This window comes from Eptatretus burgeri, chromosome 14 (genome assembly GCF_056783735.1).
Source record: "Eptatretus burgeri isolate ZD-2024b chromosome 14, Ebu_testis_v1, whole genome shotgun sequence".
Lineage (NCBI taxonomy): Eukaryota > Metazoa > Chordata > Myxini > Myxiniformes > Myxinidae > Eptatretus > Eptatretus burgeri.
The window spans coordinates 29,607,264-29,631,563 of NC_140974.1; the positions used below are offsets into that span (position 1 = coordinate 29,607,264).

Sequence of the window (24,300 nt, forward strand, 5' to 3'; positions counted from 1 at the left end):
TATATATATTGTTGCGGATTTCGCGCCCGCCGGCGTGCTGACGGCCACGTAACTCGAATCGCGGCACGTCGCCCACCGGACGGACAATCCAGTCGTGACCCTCTCGGACTAACGCCGGGAACCAGTCACGGGTGGACCTTTCGGTCTCACCGCGATCGAGCCAATCAGCCCCCGCGTGGGATAGGGTTGCTCGCCAAATTCGACCTACCTAAGTACCCACGTGGAGGGTAGACCGGGCGATCGCACCTCGCCGCAGGTCGACTTCGGACACGGGCCACTTAAGCGACCCGTTCCGTACTATCAGAATAACCGAGCGGTGTTATCGTCGACCTCGACGGTTCGATTGATTATCGGGCGTATTCAGCCCACTACCAACCCTTTACGTGAAGCAAGATGAGGATTCAATGGGAGAAATGACGAAGCGAAGCGGGAAACAGTTCAACACAAAAGCACATTTATTCGCGGCACACGGGAAGCACACATATACAATTCCACCAAATGCACACAGAAAAGACACAATGCAATTTACACAAAAAGCAAATGTAAAAGCGAAAACACAATGCAGAGCTAATACCGACTACCGAGCACACGGCAACACTTATACAATTCTACCTCACAGACGGCGCCGACAACACATACCCAAAACCAAGGAAAGAATACCCTCAAGGATGAGGCGGGCCTGAGGCCGAGACCGGGTCGCGCCTACCCGTCTGGTGATGAGACGCGGAGCGGCGATGGCGCCCCAACTCCGCGGACCTCGCGGACAGTGTCTGGCAGGGGGTGGGAAAGGGGCCCCCTTGGTCGCACTATCTCAGCGCGGGGGGAAACAGGAGGGGGTTGCTGATGCTCGGGGTATAGAGGATCTTTATTATGTGCGACGAGCGTCTCCACCTCGGCCAGGTCGCGCTGTCGGCCTCCCTCGGGTGCAGCTTCCTGCACGACGCGAGCACCCCCTCGTCTGGTGTCGCCGCCTTTCCACAGCTCCGTCCCTCCGTTCCGCACACGACGAGCAGCTCCACCGCCCGCGAAGTCTTGACTCTCTGTTTCCGACTCTCCTACTCTCCTACTCTTCGCCTCTGGACTCTCGACTCTCTTCCTCTCCGCCTCTGGACTCTCTTCCTCTCCCCGTTGGACTCTCCGACTCTCGACTCTCCTACTCTCCGCCTCTGGACTCTCCTTTGGACTCTCCTCTCTTCTTTGGACTCTCCTGCTTTCTGACTGACGAACACGGTCCTTTTATCCCCCCGTAGCTTCGCCTTTGACCCCCTCCCTTTGACCTTTCACCTCGCTCCCCATTGGCCCGAGAAAAAGTGGGCGTGAAGGCTTTTTGATCCACAAATTTGCATATATCGATCGTCCTGGAGGCGGGGCCAAATCGCCCCTCGCTCACCGATTGGACGGCAAAAAGTGGGCGTGTGTCGTTTTTGATCCGTTTTTGAAGCACAAAATCCGTGATTTTGTACACGCTGTTCGACGCGCGCCCTGCACGAGTCCAACACCGGTACCCACAGCGGGGCAAGAACGGTGGCGATGCTACGGTTGCGAGGTGTGACGTGAAGGTCGTGGCGGTTGTGGTGAAGCGGTGGTTGTGGTTGGTGGTTGATGTTGTGGTTGTGGTGGTAATCATGGCGGTTGGTCCAAAATAAAGATAGCAAAAGAAAAACGGCTATCCTGAAGAGTCGCAGCACGCATATATGACATGTATTCCCACTAGACAACGGGTTTGGGCCTAACTACACATGCACTTACCGAGATACCTCACCTAAGGGACCTGAATGGTGGTTTGCGAATTTGGTAACCACAACAATATATATATATATATATATATATATATATATATATATATATATATATATATATATATATATATATATATATATATATATATATATATATATATGTTTATACACATACACACACATACATATATATATATATATATATATATATTTTTTTTTTTTACACCCACATCTACTACATAAATGGCAGTCCTTCTGTCTGTTTGTTTCTTTGTAACCAATAAGCTCCTAGACCAGTGAACCGATCTTGTTGAAACTTTACACACATATAGACCTAACATTCAGCTCCAGGATGGGTGAAGTGGCTTTCCATAAAAATTCCTGGAGGGTGGTTTGAAGTTTGATTTGAAAGTGAACGCAACACGGCCCTCTTTCGGGCTCCACTTCCAATTGTTACACCACTTCTTTTGATGAGTTCTTTTGTGGTTTTTTCAGGTGTGTTTGGGATGGTTTCATTGAATTTTTCAGTGAGTGTCTCAGTTTAAAAGGCAGCTAGCTGATGAAGGGAAGTATAGAAAGTGCTCCAAGAACAAGATATTTCAACCAAGAAGCACTAAGTGTTTTTCATATTAAACTTTAAAACCTAACCATTCAATGCACCGCTATATTTACCAGTTGCGACGACAATCATTGCTCCCTCGGCGTCACCCCATAAAAGAAGCCTTCCTAATTTTCTCCATACAACTAATGCCGCAGTCTAACTCGCGTGAGAAAAATAGGAACTTAGTCTTACCAGCAAATTCCCCGGGTATTACCGGGTACTTCAGCTCGTACATATATATATATATATATATATATATATATATATATATATATATATATATATATATATATATATATATATATATATATATTGTTGCGGGCCAGGGTCTGGTAGAGAGAATGACCACTTGGTGCAGCCTGGTGTTGTCTCAGCGGTTAGGGTGGCGGTTTGGGATCCGAGGGTCCTGATTTCAAGCCCCAATGGCCGTTGAATTAATACCAGGTGGGATTGACTCAGCCTGTCATCCTTCCGAGTTCGGCGAAATGAGTACCAGTTCCAGTGTGTGTACTTGTGGAGGGGCACTGCATCAGCAACACAGTCACACTTCAAGAAATGATAGCTGCCCCAGCAGCTAAGCTGCCATACAACTACCACCACCACCACTAGGTGGGGGAAAATAGGTCGATTCTCACCAGAATCCCCAGAATTGTAGGCCGTCGCTCACGGATAATTCCGTGATGCGGCGGGTCACTTAACCGACCGTGGACGCCAATACTTAAACCGCATGGCCTAGGGTCCTCCTGTCTAGAATCAAGTTACCTAATTAACCACGTGGTTTCAACTACCGGGGAACCATGCCCTCAGTACGCCTTGCCTGAACTGGATCACTCTACCGACTACGGTAGAGTACCAACTCCCAACTACATTTCCGGATCGGATGCAGCCGAGCGGAACTGCCAAGGATGTACCGGCAAGAAGGAACGGATTATCGGGAATAAATACCTGGCAAACTCAGATCCGAACCATGCTGGACCAATGGAGGAAAAGACAAAGGCGAGTTGGGAACATTTCTACAATTATTTATTTACAATAGGCGAGGAAAAGCATGTGGCACAGGAAAAAGGTTTATTGGTGTGTTACGCAGGGGAAAGATGAGAGAGGTGTGGTGTGACAATTATGCAAGCAACTTATTAAAGCAGACAGTGCAGACTTAACGCGAGTCTAATAAAAGCAACAATTACAACAATAAAGGTCTTAAACAGGCTTATCTAACGGACAGGTGCCAACACACTCTGACACACACTCGGACAGAATAAACCCAAAGAAAAGAAAAGGACTTTTGCAGCCAGGGAGGGAGGGAGTTGAGGTCACAGTTTCTGGTACCTGAGCGTTTCAGGGGAAGGGATACTCCGTGGTGCGGCACCTGACAAAGGTCGTGCGGTTCGGTCCAGAGCTGCACGTGTGGAGATCGTGTCCGTCAAGGAGCTTGAGTGGAGAGGATGGAGTCCGAGGCAAGAAATGGAGCAGTCGACAGGACCAGGCAAGAGACCCGGTCGAGGTCGGGTGTGCGTGGACCAGCAGTCGGGCCGTCGAGGCAGGACGTGGTCAGAGCCAAGCAGCGGAACACCTTCACAACGACCCCGTCAATAACAACTGCAACCTTGCAATCCTTCTCCCATTCCAACGAACTCCTTTTCATCCCATCAAACTCTACTCTGAGGATTGCTTGGTATTTTATAGATCACGGAGCGAGGGGGTGGAGCCATGGCGAAGCCGACATCATCGTTCATCCCGATTGGACCGGGCCTTCATGTGGTCCGCCTTCCTGGGCGGGGTCTCGCCAGAGGCCGGCAAGGCCCGTCCACACCACGTGTCTGGGTTTGGGAAGGTGGAAGTGCCACAGTGGACGTCAGGATTCTGACTCGGAATACGAGTCTCTGGGTAGGCACTCGTCATGCTATGGTAAGCGAGGCGAGGGTGGGAGGCAAGCGAGATGAAGGTACCGTGGTTCAAATAAAAGGGGAAATAAAATAAGAGGAGAAAATGATTTATTAACGAACTAAAAGCCCATCGCAACACACCCCCGTGTTTCTCCACGACATACAAGGAAGGGATCTATCCGCATGTATACTAATGGAATAACTAACTTGGGACACCTGTATGTTGTATGCATACGGTTGCGAGAACCGTAACACCACCCCCTTCCCTTTTGCTAGACTCGACCTGAGTCGTTAGCATTCGTGTGGCATGCAGGTGTAGGTCCCCCGAGTACATTTTACCTACGGATCCCTGAGTGTGACATTTTGAATACATGTCCCAAAAATAAATAACCTAGTGTGCTGTGTAACTAAACTATCAGACTCACTCGGATAACTTAACTAAATTGCCTGCACTAAGACAGACACACAGGTGGGTTGCAAAACTTATTTACATTTTCTAATATTTACACTAACCATGGCCCAGGACCTGTTATCTGTGGAAGGAAAAAGGCACAGCAAGGTTAACAGTTTCTGTGGGTGAGTGCTCAGCAGCTGGAAGGTCAGACGTCTTCAGGGCCTGCTCAAAAGGTCCCTATTTTTGTTTCACTGAACCTTCTCTTCCTTTTCTTTCCATACCTCAGCTGCTAGAGGCAACTCACCCTAACATGGCAGGCCATGCGCTGCCCCACAAGCCATTTGAATTGGCCTTTATGCAAGAAGAACAAGGAGGAGGTAGCTGGGCTACTCAATTCAGTCCCTGGCACATGTGAGTGGATGGAGATGGACTGGATGCAAAACACAAGATAGATGATGGATACACGGGCTGCACCAATGCAGTCCCCGTGGTGTGGCTGCCTGCAGAGCAGTCCTTGCAAAACACGGGAGATGGATGGTCCTAGCGCACATGGATGGTTGAGATGGTGACGCAGGCACAATGCAACCAAGGGCAAGCAGGCATGGGGTCAAGGCAAAGGCAGGCAAGTGAGGCAAGGCAAATGAGGACCAGGACGTGTCGCACAAACAGGCTGGCATATGAAGCTGGCCGGCCTCTGGTCTGGTCCGTGAGATTCTGTGGAGGGAGTGTGATGGTGCCAGCCGGTCCAGAAACGAGCTCGGACCTACCCTACCATCTCCCCCCCAACCTATCGCCTTTGCCTGTCTTTGTTCATACCCACTCCCTTAGTTTGCAACAAGAAAACAACAAAATTTAGCCCCATTTTATTCTTTTTATTTTATTTCATATATATTTTTTAATTTATTTTTCTTATTAATTGCTTGTCCCTAACCCTCCTACTGTCTTTGTCCGGCTAACCTATCCTGTCCGTCTCCTCCCAACCCCGAAGATCCTTTTTGGAGGGGAATAAGGGAAAGACTAGTGTCCTGCCTCGAGCCCCAACAAAGCCTCATAATAGCCTCCACAGAGTTCAGCAATCTTCCCAAAGCGATTCCAGCGGCCGACAGAGAGCAAAGGGATGGATGGTGCGAAGGGGTACATTTTTTTTTCTAACTACCCCAGCATTTATTACACTTTAAACTATCCCCGGGGCTTTTCAACATGCCTGTCACTTTGAACTATTGGTTCTAGAAACCATGATTCCCATCACCTGTGTTGGTGTGCATTATCAATTTGGGCAAGGCCCGGAAATTTTCTCTCGTGCCCTTGCACAATTTTGTGGCTGGGCAGCGTGGCTCAACTGGCAGGGACTTCCATCTGCCAAACTCTAACTACGGCACCCCCAGGCCCTGAGGCTGTCTCCGAGCCTACCTGCTCCCTATGAACGCTGGGGGGGGCGGGGGTGCCCTTCCTGGCACTGCCCCCCCTTCCATGCCCACATGGCATCTTGGTGCTCCGGGTCCCTTTCCGAGAGTTGCCCATGCACACTGCACTATCCCAGTCCCTTGGACCCTTGGCCTACTCTGGCCGGCTACTTCGGTGCCCGGGGTGCCCTCTACTCAATACTCACCTTTCCACAGCCATGCTCCCAGCCCGTCAATGAACTCTTGCACCCCTCCAAAAGGTTCCGTGCCTTCGCTGAACACCAACAACAAAATGGCCTCCTTTTGGTAAATTTAACGAACCCACTAACTTACATGACACTGACCCGGGTTCCCTTGGGTGGGATTCACTTCCTCCCTCCAATCATTCATTCGCACCATGCATTCCACATTCACTCCATTCACACACTCGGGCCCGCTGTCCCACATTCACCCATTGTACACATTCCTTTTTTTCAATTCACCACACTGCTAGCTACGTCCCCACTAACGAGCTCATGCCCCTCCTCATCCCTTAAACTAGTGCACGTTCCTTTTAATTATATGTAGCTAATCTATGTCCCCACTACACATTCCATGCCCGTCCGTGTCTCCCAAAATCCATTTCTAAATCGAACCTAAAGGCCCAGTCACACCTTGACGTTTTAGCCAGCTTATGCCGATTTTTGGAAAATTTGTCTAAAACGTTGGTACACGTCGAATACGTTATGGGTAAGTTTTGATAACATTGAGAACACGCTGAAAAACACTGCCATACGTCGTTGTACGCTGGCTTTAAACGTTGTACTTTTCGGTTGTCCTCAAATTTTCCATGCTTGAAATTTTAAGACTTATGCCAGCGTATGACTCACATATTCCGCATAACGCTGGCCATAAGTTGTAGTCACGTCACGCGATCGTTGACACACGTCGACACGTGTTACTTGTAAGGTGCTCATAAGTCCAAACATGTCGAGGTAATGTTTAGCATACCCGAAACTTATTTATAACTTATGAGTAACGTGTTGTACTCATGTTACGCGATCGGTAACACACATCGACACACGTTACTTGTAAGGTGCTCATAAGTCAAAACACATCAAGGTCATGGTTAGCGTCAGTGTTCCAGACTTCCTGGTTTTTGTTTTTTTGTCTTCCTTCCTTCGGTATGATGGTGATTTTGACACTTCGATTTCTAGTGCGGTTATAATATAATATAATTAATAGGCTGCCGCTCATCGATTTAAATCATAACCGCACTGTACACTGAACACCGTCATACCGAAGAAAAAAAAAACCAGGAGTCTGGAACACTGACGCGAACCATTACCTTGACGTGTTTCGACTTATGAGTACCTTTCAAGTAACGTGTGTCGATGTGTGTCAACGATCGCATATCGTGCATACAACTTATTCCCATCGCATGCGGAGCGTGTCATACGGCAAGTACGTCGTAAAATTTTCAACATGTTTAAAATTACAAGACGAACTCCATTTAATACGACATATGATAGCGTACTTTAGTGTTCTATTCACGCATACCAAACTTACCCATACCGTATTCGACGTGCGCCAGCATTTTAGACGCATTTTTCAGAGGTCGGCATATGCTGGCAAGATCGCCAAGGTGTGACTGCGATGTTGACACTTCCATTTCTGGGGCGGTTATGATTTGAATCGTTGTGCAGCAGCCTTTTCATAATATAACCTACGCCACGTCATCGTCGGCGATGCGTGCAGCGCGGTATGCATAAGTTAGACTGTCGTTGGGCATAGGTTGTGAAGGCCGAAAAAAGGTTCAGCATTCGTTGGTATAAGTTATCGATAACACAACGAAACGTTCTGTGTCCATTACTAATACGTTATGCATAAGACCAAGTAGTTATGAATACGTCTGAATCTTTAAAAAAAAACATCAAAAGTTCAATGTAAGCCAGCGTTTTACATACATTTTAATACGTTGCCATTGCTGGCGAAAACGTCAAGGTGTGACTGGGCCTTAACATTCCCTCTAACTCGTTACATGGGCCCCATGAGGAACTACTCATGCCCCATGAGGCCGGTCTATCTATCGCTAAACCCTTCCCACTAACTAGTGCTCCTTTGCCCAAGCGCAGGATGTTTACCACATCCTGGTACTTGGAGCGAGGCCATTTTTTTTTCGTTTTTTTCTTGCACCGCCAGGGTGGCGGTCTGCGACTCTCTCGTTTGTCCCTTCTGTCGGACGATACATGGGGCCTTGTCATCGCCCTGAGCATCACAATCAGCGCTCGCTTTCAAGGGGTCTGCCATGCGAGCCAACATGCGCCCCTCGCCCGAAACTCATGCCGCAAGGTCCCCATTGACGTCACCTGCGCAGTTTCCCGTGCAGGCCTGCACGAGCGTATAGTCCCAGGAACCCGCTCCGCGCATTCTGCGAACAGAACACACGGCGCGCAGCATGGAGAGCTTCACACACACACACCCGCATGTGGACCTGTCCGTTCCAAATTCGTACAACACTTGCCATATACATTCTCGCCGTCCACGCGGTCGGCTTGTATCCGACGTGGAGCATTCTCGCGCCGGATTGCAATCACGCAGATGCGCGCGTGTGGGCCGTGAGTAAAATGCGCCATGGACCTCGTATGCGCCGTCGCACGAACCCGGCGCGGTTGCCAAATTAACCCTTTGCGGCCTATTAAGCTCGCCATTCAAGTCTCCCGTCTGGATCGGTCCGTCGTCCATTTCCATACACGCACTTATGCACGCCATGTTACTCGCACCATTCGCACACCTTGACACGCACTCTGGGACAATCACATCGGGGATTCCTGTTAACTCAGGGGGTCCCGGGATCTCTACCCCCCCCCCCAGTAGGGTGAATATACTGGTTCTGGCTCACTTTTCCCCATGCAAATGAATGGGGGATTTTCAGCGATTCATATTTTTTTTCCCTAAAAATAAACCCCCTTTTTATCCCAAGGTATATTTATTTGTCTCCCCTTTTAACCTGGGGACACTTTTTTTTTTCAAATAATCCATACAATAAGATAAAGATTTGTTCAAGTACTAAAGTGGTAATGTGATTTGTTGAAGGTGATTCGAAAGAAATATCTAAAACGTCTAACCCTCGGGACACTCTTTATCAAATAACCGATGCATATTTTTTAGCTCACTCATTGAACCTATAAAGATTTGTTCATTCTCAAATTCCTTCAATAGTTTAATTTTCTTTGCACAATAATCCCCATCTAAAATATTGAAAAACAAAACATTTGAATCTTTATATTTTTTAAGATACCCCTTTTGTGCCATTACGAAATGATAAACTTCTCTAAATGCTCTTGTTTGACCACCTCCTGAGCCACATATCATTTTGAGATTATAGTAAATTGTTTTTTCATTGTTCAATTGATAACCATCAAAGTTTTCAGTCCATTCAAGGATATTCATTTTTTTCTTTACATCCTCGAACTTACTACTTTTTAAATTGATTCGCTTATTTGTTTTATTTACCTTTGTTTTAGTTATTTTTTCAATAAGACTTATTTGATATTTTTCACATTCATTATGTTTTCCATTTATATACCAAGACTGAGATTTTCTCCACTCTTTAGTTTGATTAATACTTGGTTTGACCATTTATATATTGCAAAAAACGCGGCGGTAGCCCTTAAAAAACCCTAACCCATCTTCCCATCGTAAAAACACAATCTATTCTATTGACTCTATCATACAATATCCACATGGAACACAATCCATTCCATTATCTAAAATAAATCTCTTATCATCAAAGGCTCCTAATGCCTTTTTATTTACTTCTTCACTATATATGTTATGTTTATAACTTCTTATTGTATTCATTTCCTATATTCTTCTTTCTTATTCATCAAACAATTATAATAATTTCTAAAAGTTATTGATTTCTTTATTACATATTTCTTTATTCCCTTTAACCTCTTATCAATCTGATCACCATACTTATAAGCATATGCCTTTGCTCTCAATCCAATAAACTCTCTCATTACTTTTCCACCCAACTCATCCTTAAACTTACCAATAACCTTTTCATTCTTTTTGGAAAATAACTCACTCTTCTTGCTGAAATTACTTGTATCATATACTCCAATATTTTTCTTCATATCTTTATAAACATCATCAGCTTTTATATCTAGGATAAAACTATCAGTGTCCATATACAACAATGAAACATTTTCACCATACTCTTTCTTTAAGTCATTATACAAATAATCATACATCAATATCTTTGATAAATCAAGAACTGCTGTTCCAATATAAATTGGTTTATCCATTACAATACTTTCCTTTTTCATATGAATTGCAGAAAAGTTCTCTGAAAAAACCTCTTCTCTCTCAAAACTTGGTTTATTTATCAATCTCGAAGCTTCTTTCCAAGATGTTGCGAATCTAATGTTTTGCCTGTTTCTAACATTTTCCATAGTCTTTCCAAATACAGCATTATTCATTAATTTATAAAAGTCCCCTTCAAATTTTACTTTTGTATTTGCTCTCATATCTGTATTGAATTGAATATACTTTTTCACCCAAGGACTTTGTTTAAATTTTAAAACTCTATGAATTTTAGCTACTCTCAATCCTTCTCTCAAAAACTGTTTTAAGCTTCTCTGATGCAAAACATATCCCTCTTTATCATAGAATGTTGTTAATAACTTTTCTGTTGATTTGCCTTTAATATTAAAACTTTTATGATAATCACTGAACCATTCTTTCTTTGGGGTTTTTCTTCTCACATGCAAAAGGAAGGTCTTTATGCTTATTATGAAGATCACTCGGGTACCTCAAATCAACTTCAAAATAATAACCTTCTTCTTCGTCATTCAATTCCTCTTGAGAAGAAATAACAATATTCATCAAAGCCTTTTCATAATCCATTTCTTCCACCCACTCTAATTTACCATAAGGCAGAGATTGAGACATTGCCCATCCATACAAATTATTAGCATCAAAATACATCAAATAATTACTATCTTTTTCACTATCATAATTTGGAAGATATTTATTATTTGCTTTAGCATATCTTTTTGAACATACTTGTGATATTCCACCTCTCTTGGACTTCTCAATCATCAAAAGCATATCAACATCACTGATTAAATCTATATCTTGTTTTGTCATTTTCAACATTGCACTCCAAGCTAAACCAGGAGCTGTGAAATAGTGGGCAGGATCTAATCCATAACAATTTTTATTATGACAGAGTGATCTAAAAGCTTCAAACACATCAGCTAACAATAAAACATCTGTTTTTAGATATAAATCATGATATTCTCCAAGGTTTTTTATTTTAAATATTTTCCATATTTCTTGTGCGTGTTTATATTCCTTATCAATTATCTCTTCTTCATAAAGGTTATTATAGAAACTTTCTGTTGAAGGAAGTTGTGTTTCTTTAAATCTCATAAATGAATCCATATAATCATAAGGATAAATTCCCTTACTTGTAAGAATTTTCTCTTTACTTTGAATTTCATTCCTTGTTTGAATTTCCTCTCTCGTGAGAGTTCCTTCTTTAATCAGAATTTCATCTTTAATCAGCATTTACTCTTTAGTTAGAATTTCATTCATTGTTCGAATTTTCTTTATAATTAGAATTTCATCTTCAGTGAGAATTTCTTCATTAATTTCCTCATTAATTCGAATTTCCTCTTTACTTTGAATTCTGTCTTTAATCTGAATTTCCTCTTTAGTGAGAATTTCCTCTTTTGGAAAGAATGAATTAAGATTTGGAAAAGAGTCCGTGGAGCTTAGATTTGATGCAAGGTAGGCTAGTGGTGTTCCCATAAACTTGTAAGAATCTAGAAACCTAATACGAGTTAAAGGTTTTGTGAATATCATTTTTGTAAATGAAATATACTTTTGACTTGAATTTGTTATGGCAGAAATATTCCCTGGTGTTTTTGAAAGTTCATTTATAAATAGATGTGTATCATAGTTGGCGCTGTTGTGAAGAAAGACTGGAATAAAAGAAGGTAATTTATAATTAAGATTACAACAGGAATGAGCGGGACCTCTATATTTACCAGTAAGATGACAATGATCCCTAACTTTAGACTCTTTAATTTCCAACTCACAAATATGACAGATATTGTTCTTTCTAAATTCTAATTTTTCTTCTTTGGTTAATTTCATCGGTTCATTTGTTTCTTTCATTAATTTAGTGAGTCTTATACATTCCTTTTCTAATCGTTTTACAAACTCTTGTGAAGCTTTTTTTCCACTATAATGTTCAAGTTTATTATACTTTTTTCCAACAGATGATTTGATATAATAACAGAAACCACAAGGAATATGTTTTTGATATTTATTTGTATATGATTCTTTTGGATTAGGAGAAGCAGTATTTATCTTTTTAAGGATACACTCAAAATCAACGTATATCACAAATGGGTGCATGATAGATTTATTATAATCTTCAAAAGAAATCTTTTCACCAGGTTTAGGCATTGTAATTACAGCTGATTTATGATTACTACAATATTTTGAATGTTGTTCTAATCGTTCTTTTGTATGAAATGAATTAAGACATCGCTTACAAGGATATATTTTGTTTGCTGTTCTGAATACCTGAGAAGAGATTAATCTTGATAAATTATTGATGTATGTGTGATGTGAATTATTTCCAACACTAAAATATAAAAGATCAATGTGTGTTTCTTCATTTTTATAGTTGTTTGAAATTTTTAATATTTGAACTTTGTTTGTATCCATTAATCCATATACATTAATAGAAAGATTATTCTTTTTCTCAAATTTAGGAATATCTGTTAGTGGCATTGGGAATTTAAAATCTTTAATGTCCAAGGTATTCTCATATTTCATATATTGTTTTACTCTTTCTGAATTACATTTTAGTGGATGAAAGTGAGCAAGAACAGACCAGAGAAAACATTTATTATCATTGTTCTTAATATTAACAACTGCCTTCTTTAGTTTTATTTCTTTTGGTAATTCAATATAAGAAGAAGCTTTAAGAGGGTTTGATTTTAGAATGTGTATATCTAAAAAGATGATTTTTTTTAATACTGAATCCACTTCCTACCACTGTATTATCAACATCCTCCTCTTGTTTTGATAGTTCTTCATAAACCCCACTATTCAAAAAATCTTGAAATGATGTTATAAAATGAAGATCTGTTCTCATATAATTTGTTTGATCTTCATCTTGTCTTTTCATATTCATTTTCACTCCCATATAAAACTTTAAAGTTTTCATTTCTTTTAATGTCTTTTTAATAACTTTTTCAACATCACGTTTCACTATTTCAATTGATTCAGCTATTGATGATGGACCAGGTTCTCCAAATTGAAAAATCCTTATTTTTATATGCCCTTTAAATGCTCCATCAGCGTTTTCAATATAATAGTCTCCCTTTACGTTAAACTCATTTTTCTTGTGTTTTTGTGATTGAAGATGTCTATTATAACTACTCTTCAAAACATCCTTTGAGCAGATATCACAATGTTTTCTTTCCAACTCAAGAGGAGATATTTTATGAAATAGATTAAATGTGTGTTTGTTGGTTCAGAGGTGTTTTCTATAATGTTTATATTTGTGATTACAAACATTGCAGTATGTTGTATTCACCAGATTTATATAATAAATCTTTGCTTAAACTAAAATTTTCTTGATGAAAATTTCGTTTATTTTACAGGTGAATCTGTGCTTAAAACCATTTTATCCTCCAACTTTTTCACTTAATAAATACAATGTTTCAAGACACAAAAGACAAGTTTCAATCAATCTCTTCATTTGTTAAAGATACTGAGAAATATGTCAAGGATGTAAAATTGAACAAAGATAAATATAACAACTATTGGATAAAAACAATTATGGTAAATAATATGAGTTCTTCAATTTCCTTCAGTGGAAGGGCTTTTACTATACCTGGTAGAACATCAATTAAAGTATCTCTAACAAAAGTTTCTCCTCTCCTTCTGGTAATATATTCAAAACTAGAAAAAGTAATGAAACAAGAAAAAGTATCTAAAAACAAAAACCTGATGGATGAAGCTTTAGAAAGAAAAGATAAGACCATCTGTAATATGCAAGGAGAAATTTGTATTTTTTTCAACAACCCTAAAGATGTAAATCCTGATGAAAGAAAGGATGTTAATATATCAGGTGAAATGACATTTCGTTCAATAGTAGTTAACGATCATTTTAAAATTACCTTTAATATAAAAAATGTTGTCGTTGAATCTGGTAATGAAAAAAAGTATATTGATATCGATGGTAATATTATTAAATATGAGTCAATATACAACTGAAAGTATAGATGAATTTCAGTTTAAGTAAAGTTTTACTTTATAAATATGCTAGACTTTCCTGATTCTCCGTATGACAAATTTGGGAATTGTCCTGCGTGTGAAAGACAGGGATTAAACACAGAGTCAAAAGCCTATAAACAATGTATATTCTGTGATTATCTTCTAATTAATGATAATAAAAAATATAAAAAGGAAAATAATTCCTTTAGATTTACACCAAAAATGAATTACTTTACAAGATTGATTAGAGAAATGAATGTAAAGTATGAGGGTGATAACACACCTTTCCTTACAAGGGAAGAAACTGAACGTATAAGAGAAATGTTCAAAGGATTGTTGTTATATATTATTCATGGATGTAATTTTCAGGGAAATATCAACACAAGATATTGTATAAATAAAATAATGGATTATCTTGAAATTAAACCTGAACTTAGGATAAAATATAGAGTTTCTAAAAAAGCCAATAATAAATTAAATAATCTGTTTTCCAAATATATAAATGAATGATTTTTTACCCATTTGGGAAAATAAGATAAAATTTAACAACCATAAAAATCTCCCAAATTCATAAAGATGTCTCATAGTTGGTTCAAGTGGATGTGGAAAAACCTGCTTACTTTTAAAGATGCTGCTCACTCCCAACTTTTTAGATTATGATAATTTAATAATTTTCAAAAAGTCGAGTTTTCAACCAGAGTATCAACTACTCTCACAAGGTTTTAATGCTGGTCTTCAAAAAGAACATATAATCGGTTTATTTAAACGTCAAAAAAACCTAAATGATTATAACATTGAAGATATAATTCAACTATTTTGTGATACACAGAGATGTAAAAAGAAATCAAAACCGATAACTTGTATTCTTAGTGATAATACGGATGATATACCATCTCCCCAAGATTTGGACAAATCAAAAAAGAACCTCATTATCTTTGATGATTGTGTTAATGAGAGAACCCAAACGGTAATGGACAGCTACTACACAAGAGGGAGACATTCTTCTTGTAATTGTATTTATCTTAGTCAATCGTACTTTCAACTTCCTCGTCGTTCCATCAGAAACAATGCTAATACTTTTATTTTATTCAAGTTAAATTCAATGGATATCAATAATTTTTGGAGAGATAATTGTTCTACATTATGTAGTAAAAAGAAATTTGAGAATTACTTTGAAGCACACGACTGAAAAATATAAATATATTGTTGTGAAACAAGATGAGATATTAAGGGATATATTTTTTGTTTTATAAACAATTACATATATAAATGACAACTATTATTGTAAATCTTGTGGGTAAATCTGCTTCTGGAAAAAAACTTTCATAAATCAAGGTTCTTGTGTAGTACAAATGAGAATATTGTAAATTTACTTGATACGCATTGATACGCATTGTATCAACAACAACGAGAGCAATAAGACCTGGAGAAGTAAAAGGTGAAGATTATCAGTATATTTCAGTGGAGGAACATATGCGATTGAGGAATGAAGGTCAAATATTTGAGGAGGTTTCTCTTGGTACAACAAAATATTCACATTGCAAGAGTCAGTTAAGGAAACTAAAATCTGGTGGTCTTGGGATATTAGAAACTAATCCAGAAGGAATGAGACAAATTATTAAACATCTGAGCAGAGTGAAGATTTTATCATTCGGTTTTGATGTTGATGAAGAAACTCAACGCAAACATATGAAAAGCAGAGATGCAAGTATTAGTGAAGAAGAAATTACAACTCGCATTAATGTTAATAAAGAATTTGATGAAATATTTAAAGAAAAGGATTTATTTGAACACATCTACTTGAATGATGAAGAAAAGGAAAATTTCCCTGTTGATCTTTACAATTCATTAAATGATATTTTACAATAAATAAATGGATGCAAAAGAAAGAGCAAGAAGATTTAAGGAACATCAAGAGTTGGTTTCAAAAGTTGTAAAACAACAGGAAGACATAAAGAAGAAACGCAGACAGAAACTAACGGGCGAAGAAGCATTTGAAAGAAAACAAGAGAAATTTTTGAAACCACTTTTAAAAACTTCCCAAGAAAAAATGAAAGATGTTTCCACAGTTCCCACAGTAGAATATACTCCTAAAAAACTTCAAATGTTAAAAGATTTTGATCAAATGACGGAGGAAGAATTAGAGCATTTAGGAGAATTAAAGGGATATGATAATGAAGGTTTATTTGAACAACTGGAAGAGATTAATCGACCCCCTGATTATATTGTGAATGCTCTTCAAAACAATGAATATTCAGCGGATTCAAAAACCAAAGCAGGACTCATTCCAACAGAACAACCAGCAATATTTCATCTTGTTCAAGAAAAGGTATTGATATTTAATGATGAATTAAGGTTCTTGGGTTCTGCTCAACCCCCTGTTAAACTAACTCCGAGATTAATGTTTCTTCTCACAAAAGATGGAAGACAAGGTTCAACTGTGAGGGATGAATCAAAGTATATTGATAAACCATTGGAAATGAAAAATAATGATGGTAGAGTATATATTGATCTGCTGAACACTCTAAATTATAGGGTTAGTATTTATAGTAAAAGTAGGAAAAATGAGAAGGAGAAACACATTATTCAGGCTTTAAGTATCCTTGGTTCAGGTATTAGTTTTCTTCCAAATGACAATTCCTTTTCTTCCTTTTCTTCCATCACAATTAGTTAATAGACTGTCATTGTTGTTAGGTCGTAAGAAGGCTGGAAATAACAATTGTTTTAATGAAGCATCAGCCATTTTAGACCAGTTGATGAACATGAAAATAATTAATAAATATCAATATAAAGACATTTTATCTCATATTAAATAAGATGAGAAGCACAATCCTTAGTTTCAATTTCACAACAAGCGACCACACATCTTCATTCCCATACCCACTACAACTTGACCCAACAAAAGAATATGAGGCATCTTTATTGTCCATGGAAACTTATAATACCTTATTTAATATAACTGATAAAAATGACAAGTTTAGTTATAATCCCGGAAGTGGATACAAAACGATAACAGTCTCACCCGGAGCATATGAGATTTCTCAAATATGTTCCGATTTTGCTGAAAAACTTGAAGGTCTGCCTGATAAAGCGAGATTGTTTGTTGGAGATATGCTTTCTTCTATAGCACAAGCAGGTGTAAAATTAACGAAAAGAGGTAATGGATTATATCTTTCTAATAAATAAATGAGCATTGATGAGTGGTTTAAAGAATTTGGAAAGAATACAACATCAAATTTACAACTTGTCAAATATTGTAAGAAATTAAAAATTCATAATGTGGTTATTTGTATGAGAGATGAATTAACAAATGTGCCGAAACATACAAAGAATATTATTATGAACTTAGAAGATAATAATGGGAACGGTTCTCATTGGGTTTGTATTTTTAATAGTCAAGACAAATATTATTTTGATAGTTTTGGTCTTCCACCACCTGTTGAAGTCATAAAATTCTTACAGAATGGTGTTTATCAAACATTGCAAGTCCAAGAATTAAATTCCAAGTGTTGTGGTCAATTATGTCTGTATGTGTTATTTCAACTCAACAAAAATAAAAAAATTTATGATATTATTTTTAATCTAATATAAATGACTTATGTTGGTAAAGATGGTTCTATCTTTGGTGTATCTCAAGAACTGGATATTGATTTATCAAATTATTACACAAAGGCACAGGCTGAACGACATAAATATAATATAACCAAAAATATTAACATGAAAAATGCTTATAAATTAAAAAATTATCCAAGCCCGACTGACGCGAATGACTTGGTGAGATTAAGCAATTTATCACAATATATATATATATATATATATATATATATATATATATATATATATATTTATATATATATATATATATATATATATATATATATATATATATATATATATATATATATATATATATATATATATATCCTTAAATAAAACGGCCGTGTATTCCAAAGATACAGAAGTGTTGATATTATCTCCAGGTCATACAGAATTCACAGTTCGAATTAAAAGAAATTTTTATGAAGAAGGGCGTATCGTTTGTATGAGAATAGAACAATGGGGGTATGATATGAATGATTTAGGGTATAATTAGTCATTTAAAATTAACCTCGAAGACCTGGAACAATTAAATCAGTCTCGTAAGGAAGAATATTATCCACTTGGTATCGAGAATGAGTTTTGTGGGGCCACGATTAGTAAACAACAAATAAAAGAATTTAATAAGGGTAAATATAATAATGGTTTTGCCCTTGTTTATATCATGAAAACAGAAAAAACAGGATTATATAAAATAAGTAAGGAAATACAAAATGATTTAACTATGGGAAGATGGGGAGGTGTTTCGTGCCATAATATTATTCTAACATATATTTCTAATACATAAATGACAGCAAGAAGGCTTCAAGAAAATTATCATTTCTGTGTCCAAGCATACCTTCAAGAAAACGGTATTCAGTATTTTAATAAATATGTTCTACAACATAAGAATGAGGTATTTTCAATAAAAGATTGGCATTATGCTGATGTTGATAAATCGACAACTTTAGATTTAATTAGAATGTTAAATAATGAAAAAATTATAAAGTTAAGAAAAGGTAAGGCTCTTTTAGAAATGCAAAATAAATTTTATTGGTTTCCTGTTGTAAAAAAAAATATTTTGGATACAGGAATAACAAGAAATCCTGATGAATATATGTATGATATTCTATGGGGTGTAAGCGATTCAAGGATAATAAGGGATGAGGAAGGAGTTGAAGAAGAGGAGGAAAAGGAGAAGAGAGAGAAGGAGGAGAGGGAGAAGAAAGAGAAGGAGGAAAAGGAGAAGAGAGAGAAGGAGGAGAGGGAGAAAAAAGAGAAGGAGGAAAAAGAGAAGAGAGAGAATGAGGAGAGGGAGAAAAAAGAGAAGGAGGAAAAGGAGAAGAGAGAGAAGAGAGAGAAGGAGAGGGAGGAGAGAGAAGAGAGAGAGGGAGGAAAGAGCGAGACAAAATAAATATCAAAATATGGAAACCAGTGAGATTAAAAAAAGATTGGTGGTATTACAGAAAATAACTCAACCCACCGAGGAGGAAAACAAAGAATTGACAAGTCTATTTGAAATATTTTCGACAAGACTATTGACATCGACAAGCTATTCATTTTAATTCAAGTTTTTCATTTTTTTTTCTTAAATAAATGGAGGAGAGAGTGAAGGCATTTCTAAGGATTCTTTATGTTTTAAAAAGTAAGATTCAAATGTGCATGTTGGAAACTAAAAAGGTTTTTGCACTCTGCAGGAATTTTTCACATAAATAAATGAGTTATTGTCTCAAATGTAAAAAGAAAACTAATACTAAAAATATATCATATATTAAAAGTAAAAATAACAGGGTTATACAAAAAGGTATATCATGTTCGGTGTGTGGTTCAAAAAAAAATCAATTTATCTCCAAACACAAACGAGGAGGAGATATACAAAAGTTTTTATCAGGAAGTAAATTTACAACTTCTGGAATACCAGGGGAATTACATCTTCCAGGGTATTCTTTCTGTGGTCCAGGCACAAACTTGGATAAAAGATTAGATGAGGCAGACAATCCTAAATCCTGGAGTAAACCCTTCAATAGAGTTGATGAAGTGTGCATGAGACACGATATTGATTATGGGAATACCACAACGTTGGAAGAAAAGCATGAAGCCAATAGAGAAATGTTGTATAATTTGTCTCTGATACAAAATCCAACCTTGAGAGAAAAAGTTGATCGGTTCATTGTGAAGAAGATGATCAGTGCTAAATTGAAACTTGGACTTGGAAATTCAAAAAACTTATAGGCTCTAATGATGTCATTAAGACTGAAGAGCAATTAGCTGATGAATTACATAAACCAATATTCACAAAGTTTCAGAGAAGGAAAGTTTATTCCAAGGAAGTAGATTATATCTGGTCTGCTGATTTGATTGAACTCAATAACGATAAGGGGTACAAGTATGATTTAACCGTTATTGATTTGAGGAGTAGATACCCATGGGTTGTACCATTAAAAAACAAAACAGGTAATACTCTTATGTTAGCCTTTCAACAGATATTTAATAAAAGTAAGAGAAAACCTAAAAAATTGTGGACTGATGAGGGTAGAGAGTTTTATAACAAGACATTTATGAATTTTCTAAAAAATAACAGTATTACATTATACAGTACCTTTAATGAAGGGAAGGCAGTTGTTGTTGAACGTTTTAATCGTACCTTAAAAGAGAGACTATATAAAAAATTCACACAACTCGGTTCACAACAATGGTCATCTTTTATTCAGGATATTGTGGATAAGTATAATGACACGATTCACACGTCAACAAATATGAAACCATCAGAAACATTTACAAAATTAAAATATGAAAAAGAGATTAATGTCAGAAAACCTAAGTTCAAAGTTGGTGATATCGTAAGAATATATAGGTGGAAATCTCATTTTGAAAAGGGTTTTACTAAACGATGGACGAAAGAACTTTTTAAAATTGTTGATGTAATAGATACGGTTCCTTGGACTTATAAGATATATGATTTGGAAGGGGAAGAGATTTTAGGTTCATTTTATTCACAGGAATTACAAAAGACAAAGATAAATTGAAATTTTTTGACTCCGCCCCTTTTTGACTCCACCTACACAAAACCCACCCACATAAACCCCACCCCACACAAACCTCACCCCACACAAACCCCACACAAACCCCACCACACACAAACCCCCCACAAGCTCCACACACACAAACCCCACACAAGCTCCACCCATATTCATCATATTCACATAATTAATGATTAGTTAATTAGTTCCCCACACACAACATGTTTATTTAATTAAAAAATTATCCACCCATCCACACAAGCTCCACTCATCCACCCATCCACCCATCCATTTATCCACACAAACCTCATCCACATAAGCCTCATCCACATTCACCCCTCCCACATAAGCCCCACCGAAGCCCCGCCCACATAAACCCTGCCCACATAAACCCTGCCCACATAAACCCCTCCCACACAAGCTCCACCCACATAACCCCAGCCCACACAAACCTCACCGAAGCCCACCCACATAAACCCCACCGAAGCCCCGCCCACATAAACCCTGCCCACATAAACCCTGCCCACATAAACCCCTCCCACACAAGCTCCACCCACATAAACCCTGCCCACACAAACCCCACCGAAGCCCACCCACATAAACCCCACCGAAGCCACACCCACACAAGCCCCACACACATAAACGTCCGGCCACAAGCCCCGCCCACACACGCCCCGCCCACACCGAAGCCCCGCCCACATAAACCCCACCCACACAAGCCACGCCCACACAAGCCCCACCCCCTCATCCCCCTGTGCGCCCCCACCTTTGACCCACCACCTCCGTCATCCAACCCCCACCCTTCCCCACACACACACATGGGGAGGGGAGGGGTGGGATGAGGAGGTGATGGGTCATTGGGGGAGCGCACCGACCCCCCCCACCCCTCCTCCCTCTCCTTCATGTCTTGATCCTTTTTTTGAAATTCAAAATCAAGTAATTGTAAACAAAACAAATATAATTAATCAAAATTGCAAATATTAAATATTCATTTGCGAGAATGTATAATCTTTCCCAACAATCTTCTTCAGATGTCTTGTGATTTCGAAACTCAGACACCATATTCTGTTTTGAAACAAAAAGTGGATAATAATTAGGTTTTATAAAGATAATTACATGGTAATATGAGTAAGCCTGGTGTTGGTTCTAAGTTCAAGCCTCGTTGACCACTGAATTTACACACCAGGAGGCCGACTCAGCCTGTCATCCTTCCAAGGCCAATAAAATGAATTCCAGTGTACTGGTAAAACCACATCCAAACTAATGATGCAACCAACATAAGACGACATTCCAAAGAGAGAGTGATATTAATAAAAGAATAAATAAACAAATAACTAAATAATAATTCAGAAACATTTACCTCCAGAAAATCATGTGTTGTACCAGATTGCTTCAACAGCTGATGTTGTGTGATGGAGCTGAAAAAAAATAAATAATGAGTCAAGGGTATAGATGGAGAGACAGACAGAGAGAGGAAGGTAGAAAGACAGACAGAGAGAGATACAAAGAGACAGACAGGGGGAGATAGAGAGAGAGACAAACAGACAGGGAAAGAGACACACACACACACACACACACACGCACATGCACACACACACACATACACAGATATATATATATATATATATATATATATATATATATATATATATATATATATATATATATATATATATATATATATATATATATATATATATATATATATATATATATATAAACACACACATACACACACATATACACACACAGACACAGATATATATACACACACACACCTACATATATTCACACACACACACACACACACACACACACACACACACACACACACACACACACACACACACACGTGTCTCACCATTGGTTTAATTCATTCGAGATCAGAGGCCGTGATAAGACTTCGTACCAGTCATTATAAATGTTTTTCAATTCTCTTCTAAAATCATTGACCTCTTCAATAAGAGCATTCATTTGATGCACCTCATCGTGATATGTAAACTCCACTTCTTCCAAGGACCTGCCAGGAAAAAATATATTTTTTCGCATTATCACGATTTAATTTATAATCAATTGCTTCATTGTTCAAAGAGGAAACCATACACAAACTTACCAACTTTGTAGTGAGCTGTTATCTTCATCGGAAGAGAGTGAGTCCATGTCTCAGTTTTTTTTTTACCATTGGTACAAGATGGCAAAAAGATCAGAGGCCATGATAAGACGTCGTGTCAGTCATTAAAAATGTTTTTCAATTCTCTTCTAAGATGATTGACCTCTTCAATAAGAGCATTAATTTCATGCACCTCATCGTGATATGTAAACTGCTCTTCTTCCAAGGACCTGCCAAGAAAAAAAAAAAAAATATATATATATATATATATATATATATATATATATATATATATATATATATATATATATATATATATATATATATATCAGAATTATCACGATTTAATTTATAATCAATTGCTTCATCGTTCAAAGTGGAACCTATACACAGGCTTACCAACTTTGTGTTGAGCTGTTTTGTTCGCGGAAGAAAGATCGCTCATGTCTCAGTTGTAAAAATGAAAATCCCGTCTGGCAGAAACTTTGTCTGGCGAATCACTTATAAAGCAACGATGAGGAGATTGCTTAATCATTGGGTGTGGCCACAGGAAATGACGCTTCGGGAGAGACAGCTTGGAAAATAACTGGGAGATATATTCTCAAATTGTATGAATCATTTTTAAAACATACTTAAAATACCCTAAAATGGTTTTGATTAAACATGTTTTCAGTTCGTGTTCTGAGATAAAATATAAACACGAGACCTTGTCTCACAGAATAGTTCCTATTTTTTCACAGCATGACTGTTCAAAAACACTTCCTCTTTCACACAGCACGACCGTGTCAAAAAAAAAAAATGCACTTCCTCATTTTCATGACACGAACTGAAAACATTTGAAACAAAACTTTTTTTATGGCGTGGTTTATGCACAAAAATGATTTGCAACTCGGGCGGTGGCCAGATGAGATCATTAAGGGAAGTTTATCATTTCGTAATGACACACAAGGGGTATCTTTAAAAATATAAAGATTCAAATGTTTTGTTTTTCAATATTTTAGATGGGGATTATTGTGCAAAGAAAATTAAACTATTGAAGGAATTTGAGAATGAACAAATCATTATAGGTTCAATGAGTGAGCTAAACAATATGCATCGGTTATTTGATAAAGAGTGTCCCAAGACTTAGACGTTTCAGATATTTCTTTCGAATCACCTTTAACAAATCACATTACCACTTTAGTACTTGAACAAATCTTTATTTTATTGCATGGATTATTTGAAAAAAAAAAAGTGTCCCCAGGTTAAAAGGCGAGACGAATAAATATACCTTGGGATAAAAAGG

At 38.0% G+C, this 24,300-nt stretch overlaps 1 protein-coding gene and 1 long non-coding RNA gene across 2 annotated transcripts in view; one reads left to right on the forward strand and one right to left on the reverse strand.

Annotated features, from left to right (window-relative positions):
- The window catches only part of LOC147012881 (sucrase-isomaltase, intestinal-like), a 465,156-nt gene that overhangs the window by 41,721 nt on the left and 399,135 nt on the right, over positions 1 to 24,300 (forward strand). Inside the window, exon 9 of the mRNA XM_085853461.1 lies at positions 4,904 to 5,028. Within this exon, the coding sequence (XP_085709587.1) occupies positions 4,904 to 5,028 (125 nt within the window). The remainder of the gene's footprint in view (positions 1 to 4,903; positions 5,029 to 24,300) is intronic.
- LOC147012882 (uncharacterized) lies at positions 21,804 to 23,260 on the reverse strand. Its single transcript, XR_015051103.1, has 4 exons — positions 23,019 to 23,260; positions 22,767 to 22,925; positions 22,266 to 22,323; positions 21,804 to 21,970 (listed from the first exon to the last, which is right to left on the reverse strand). It is a non-coding gene; the product is annotated as an uncharacterized LOC147012882 (long non-coding RNA).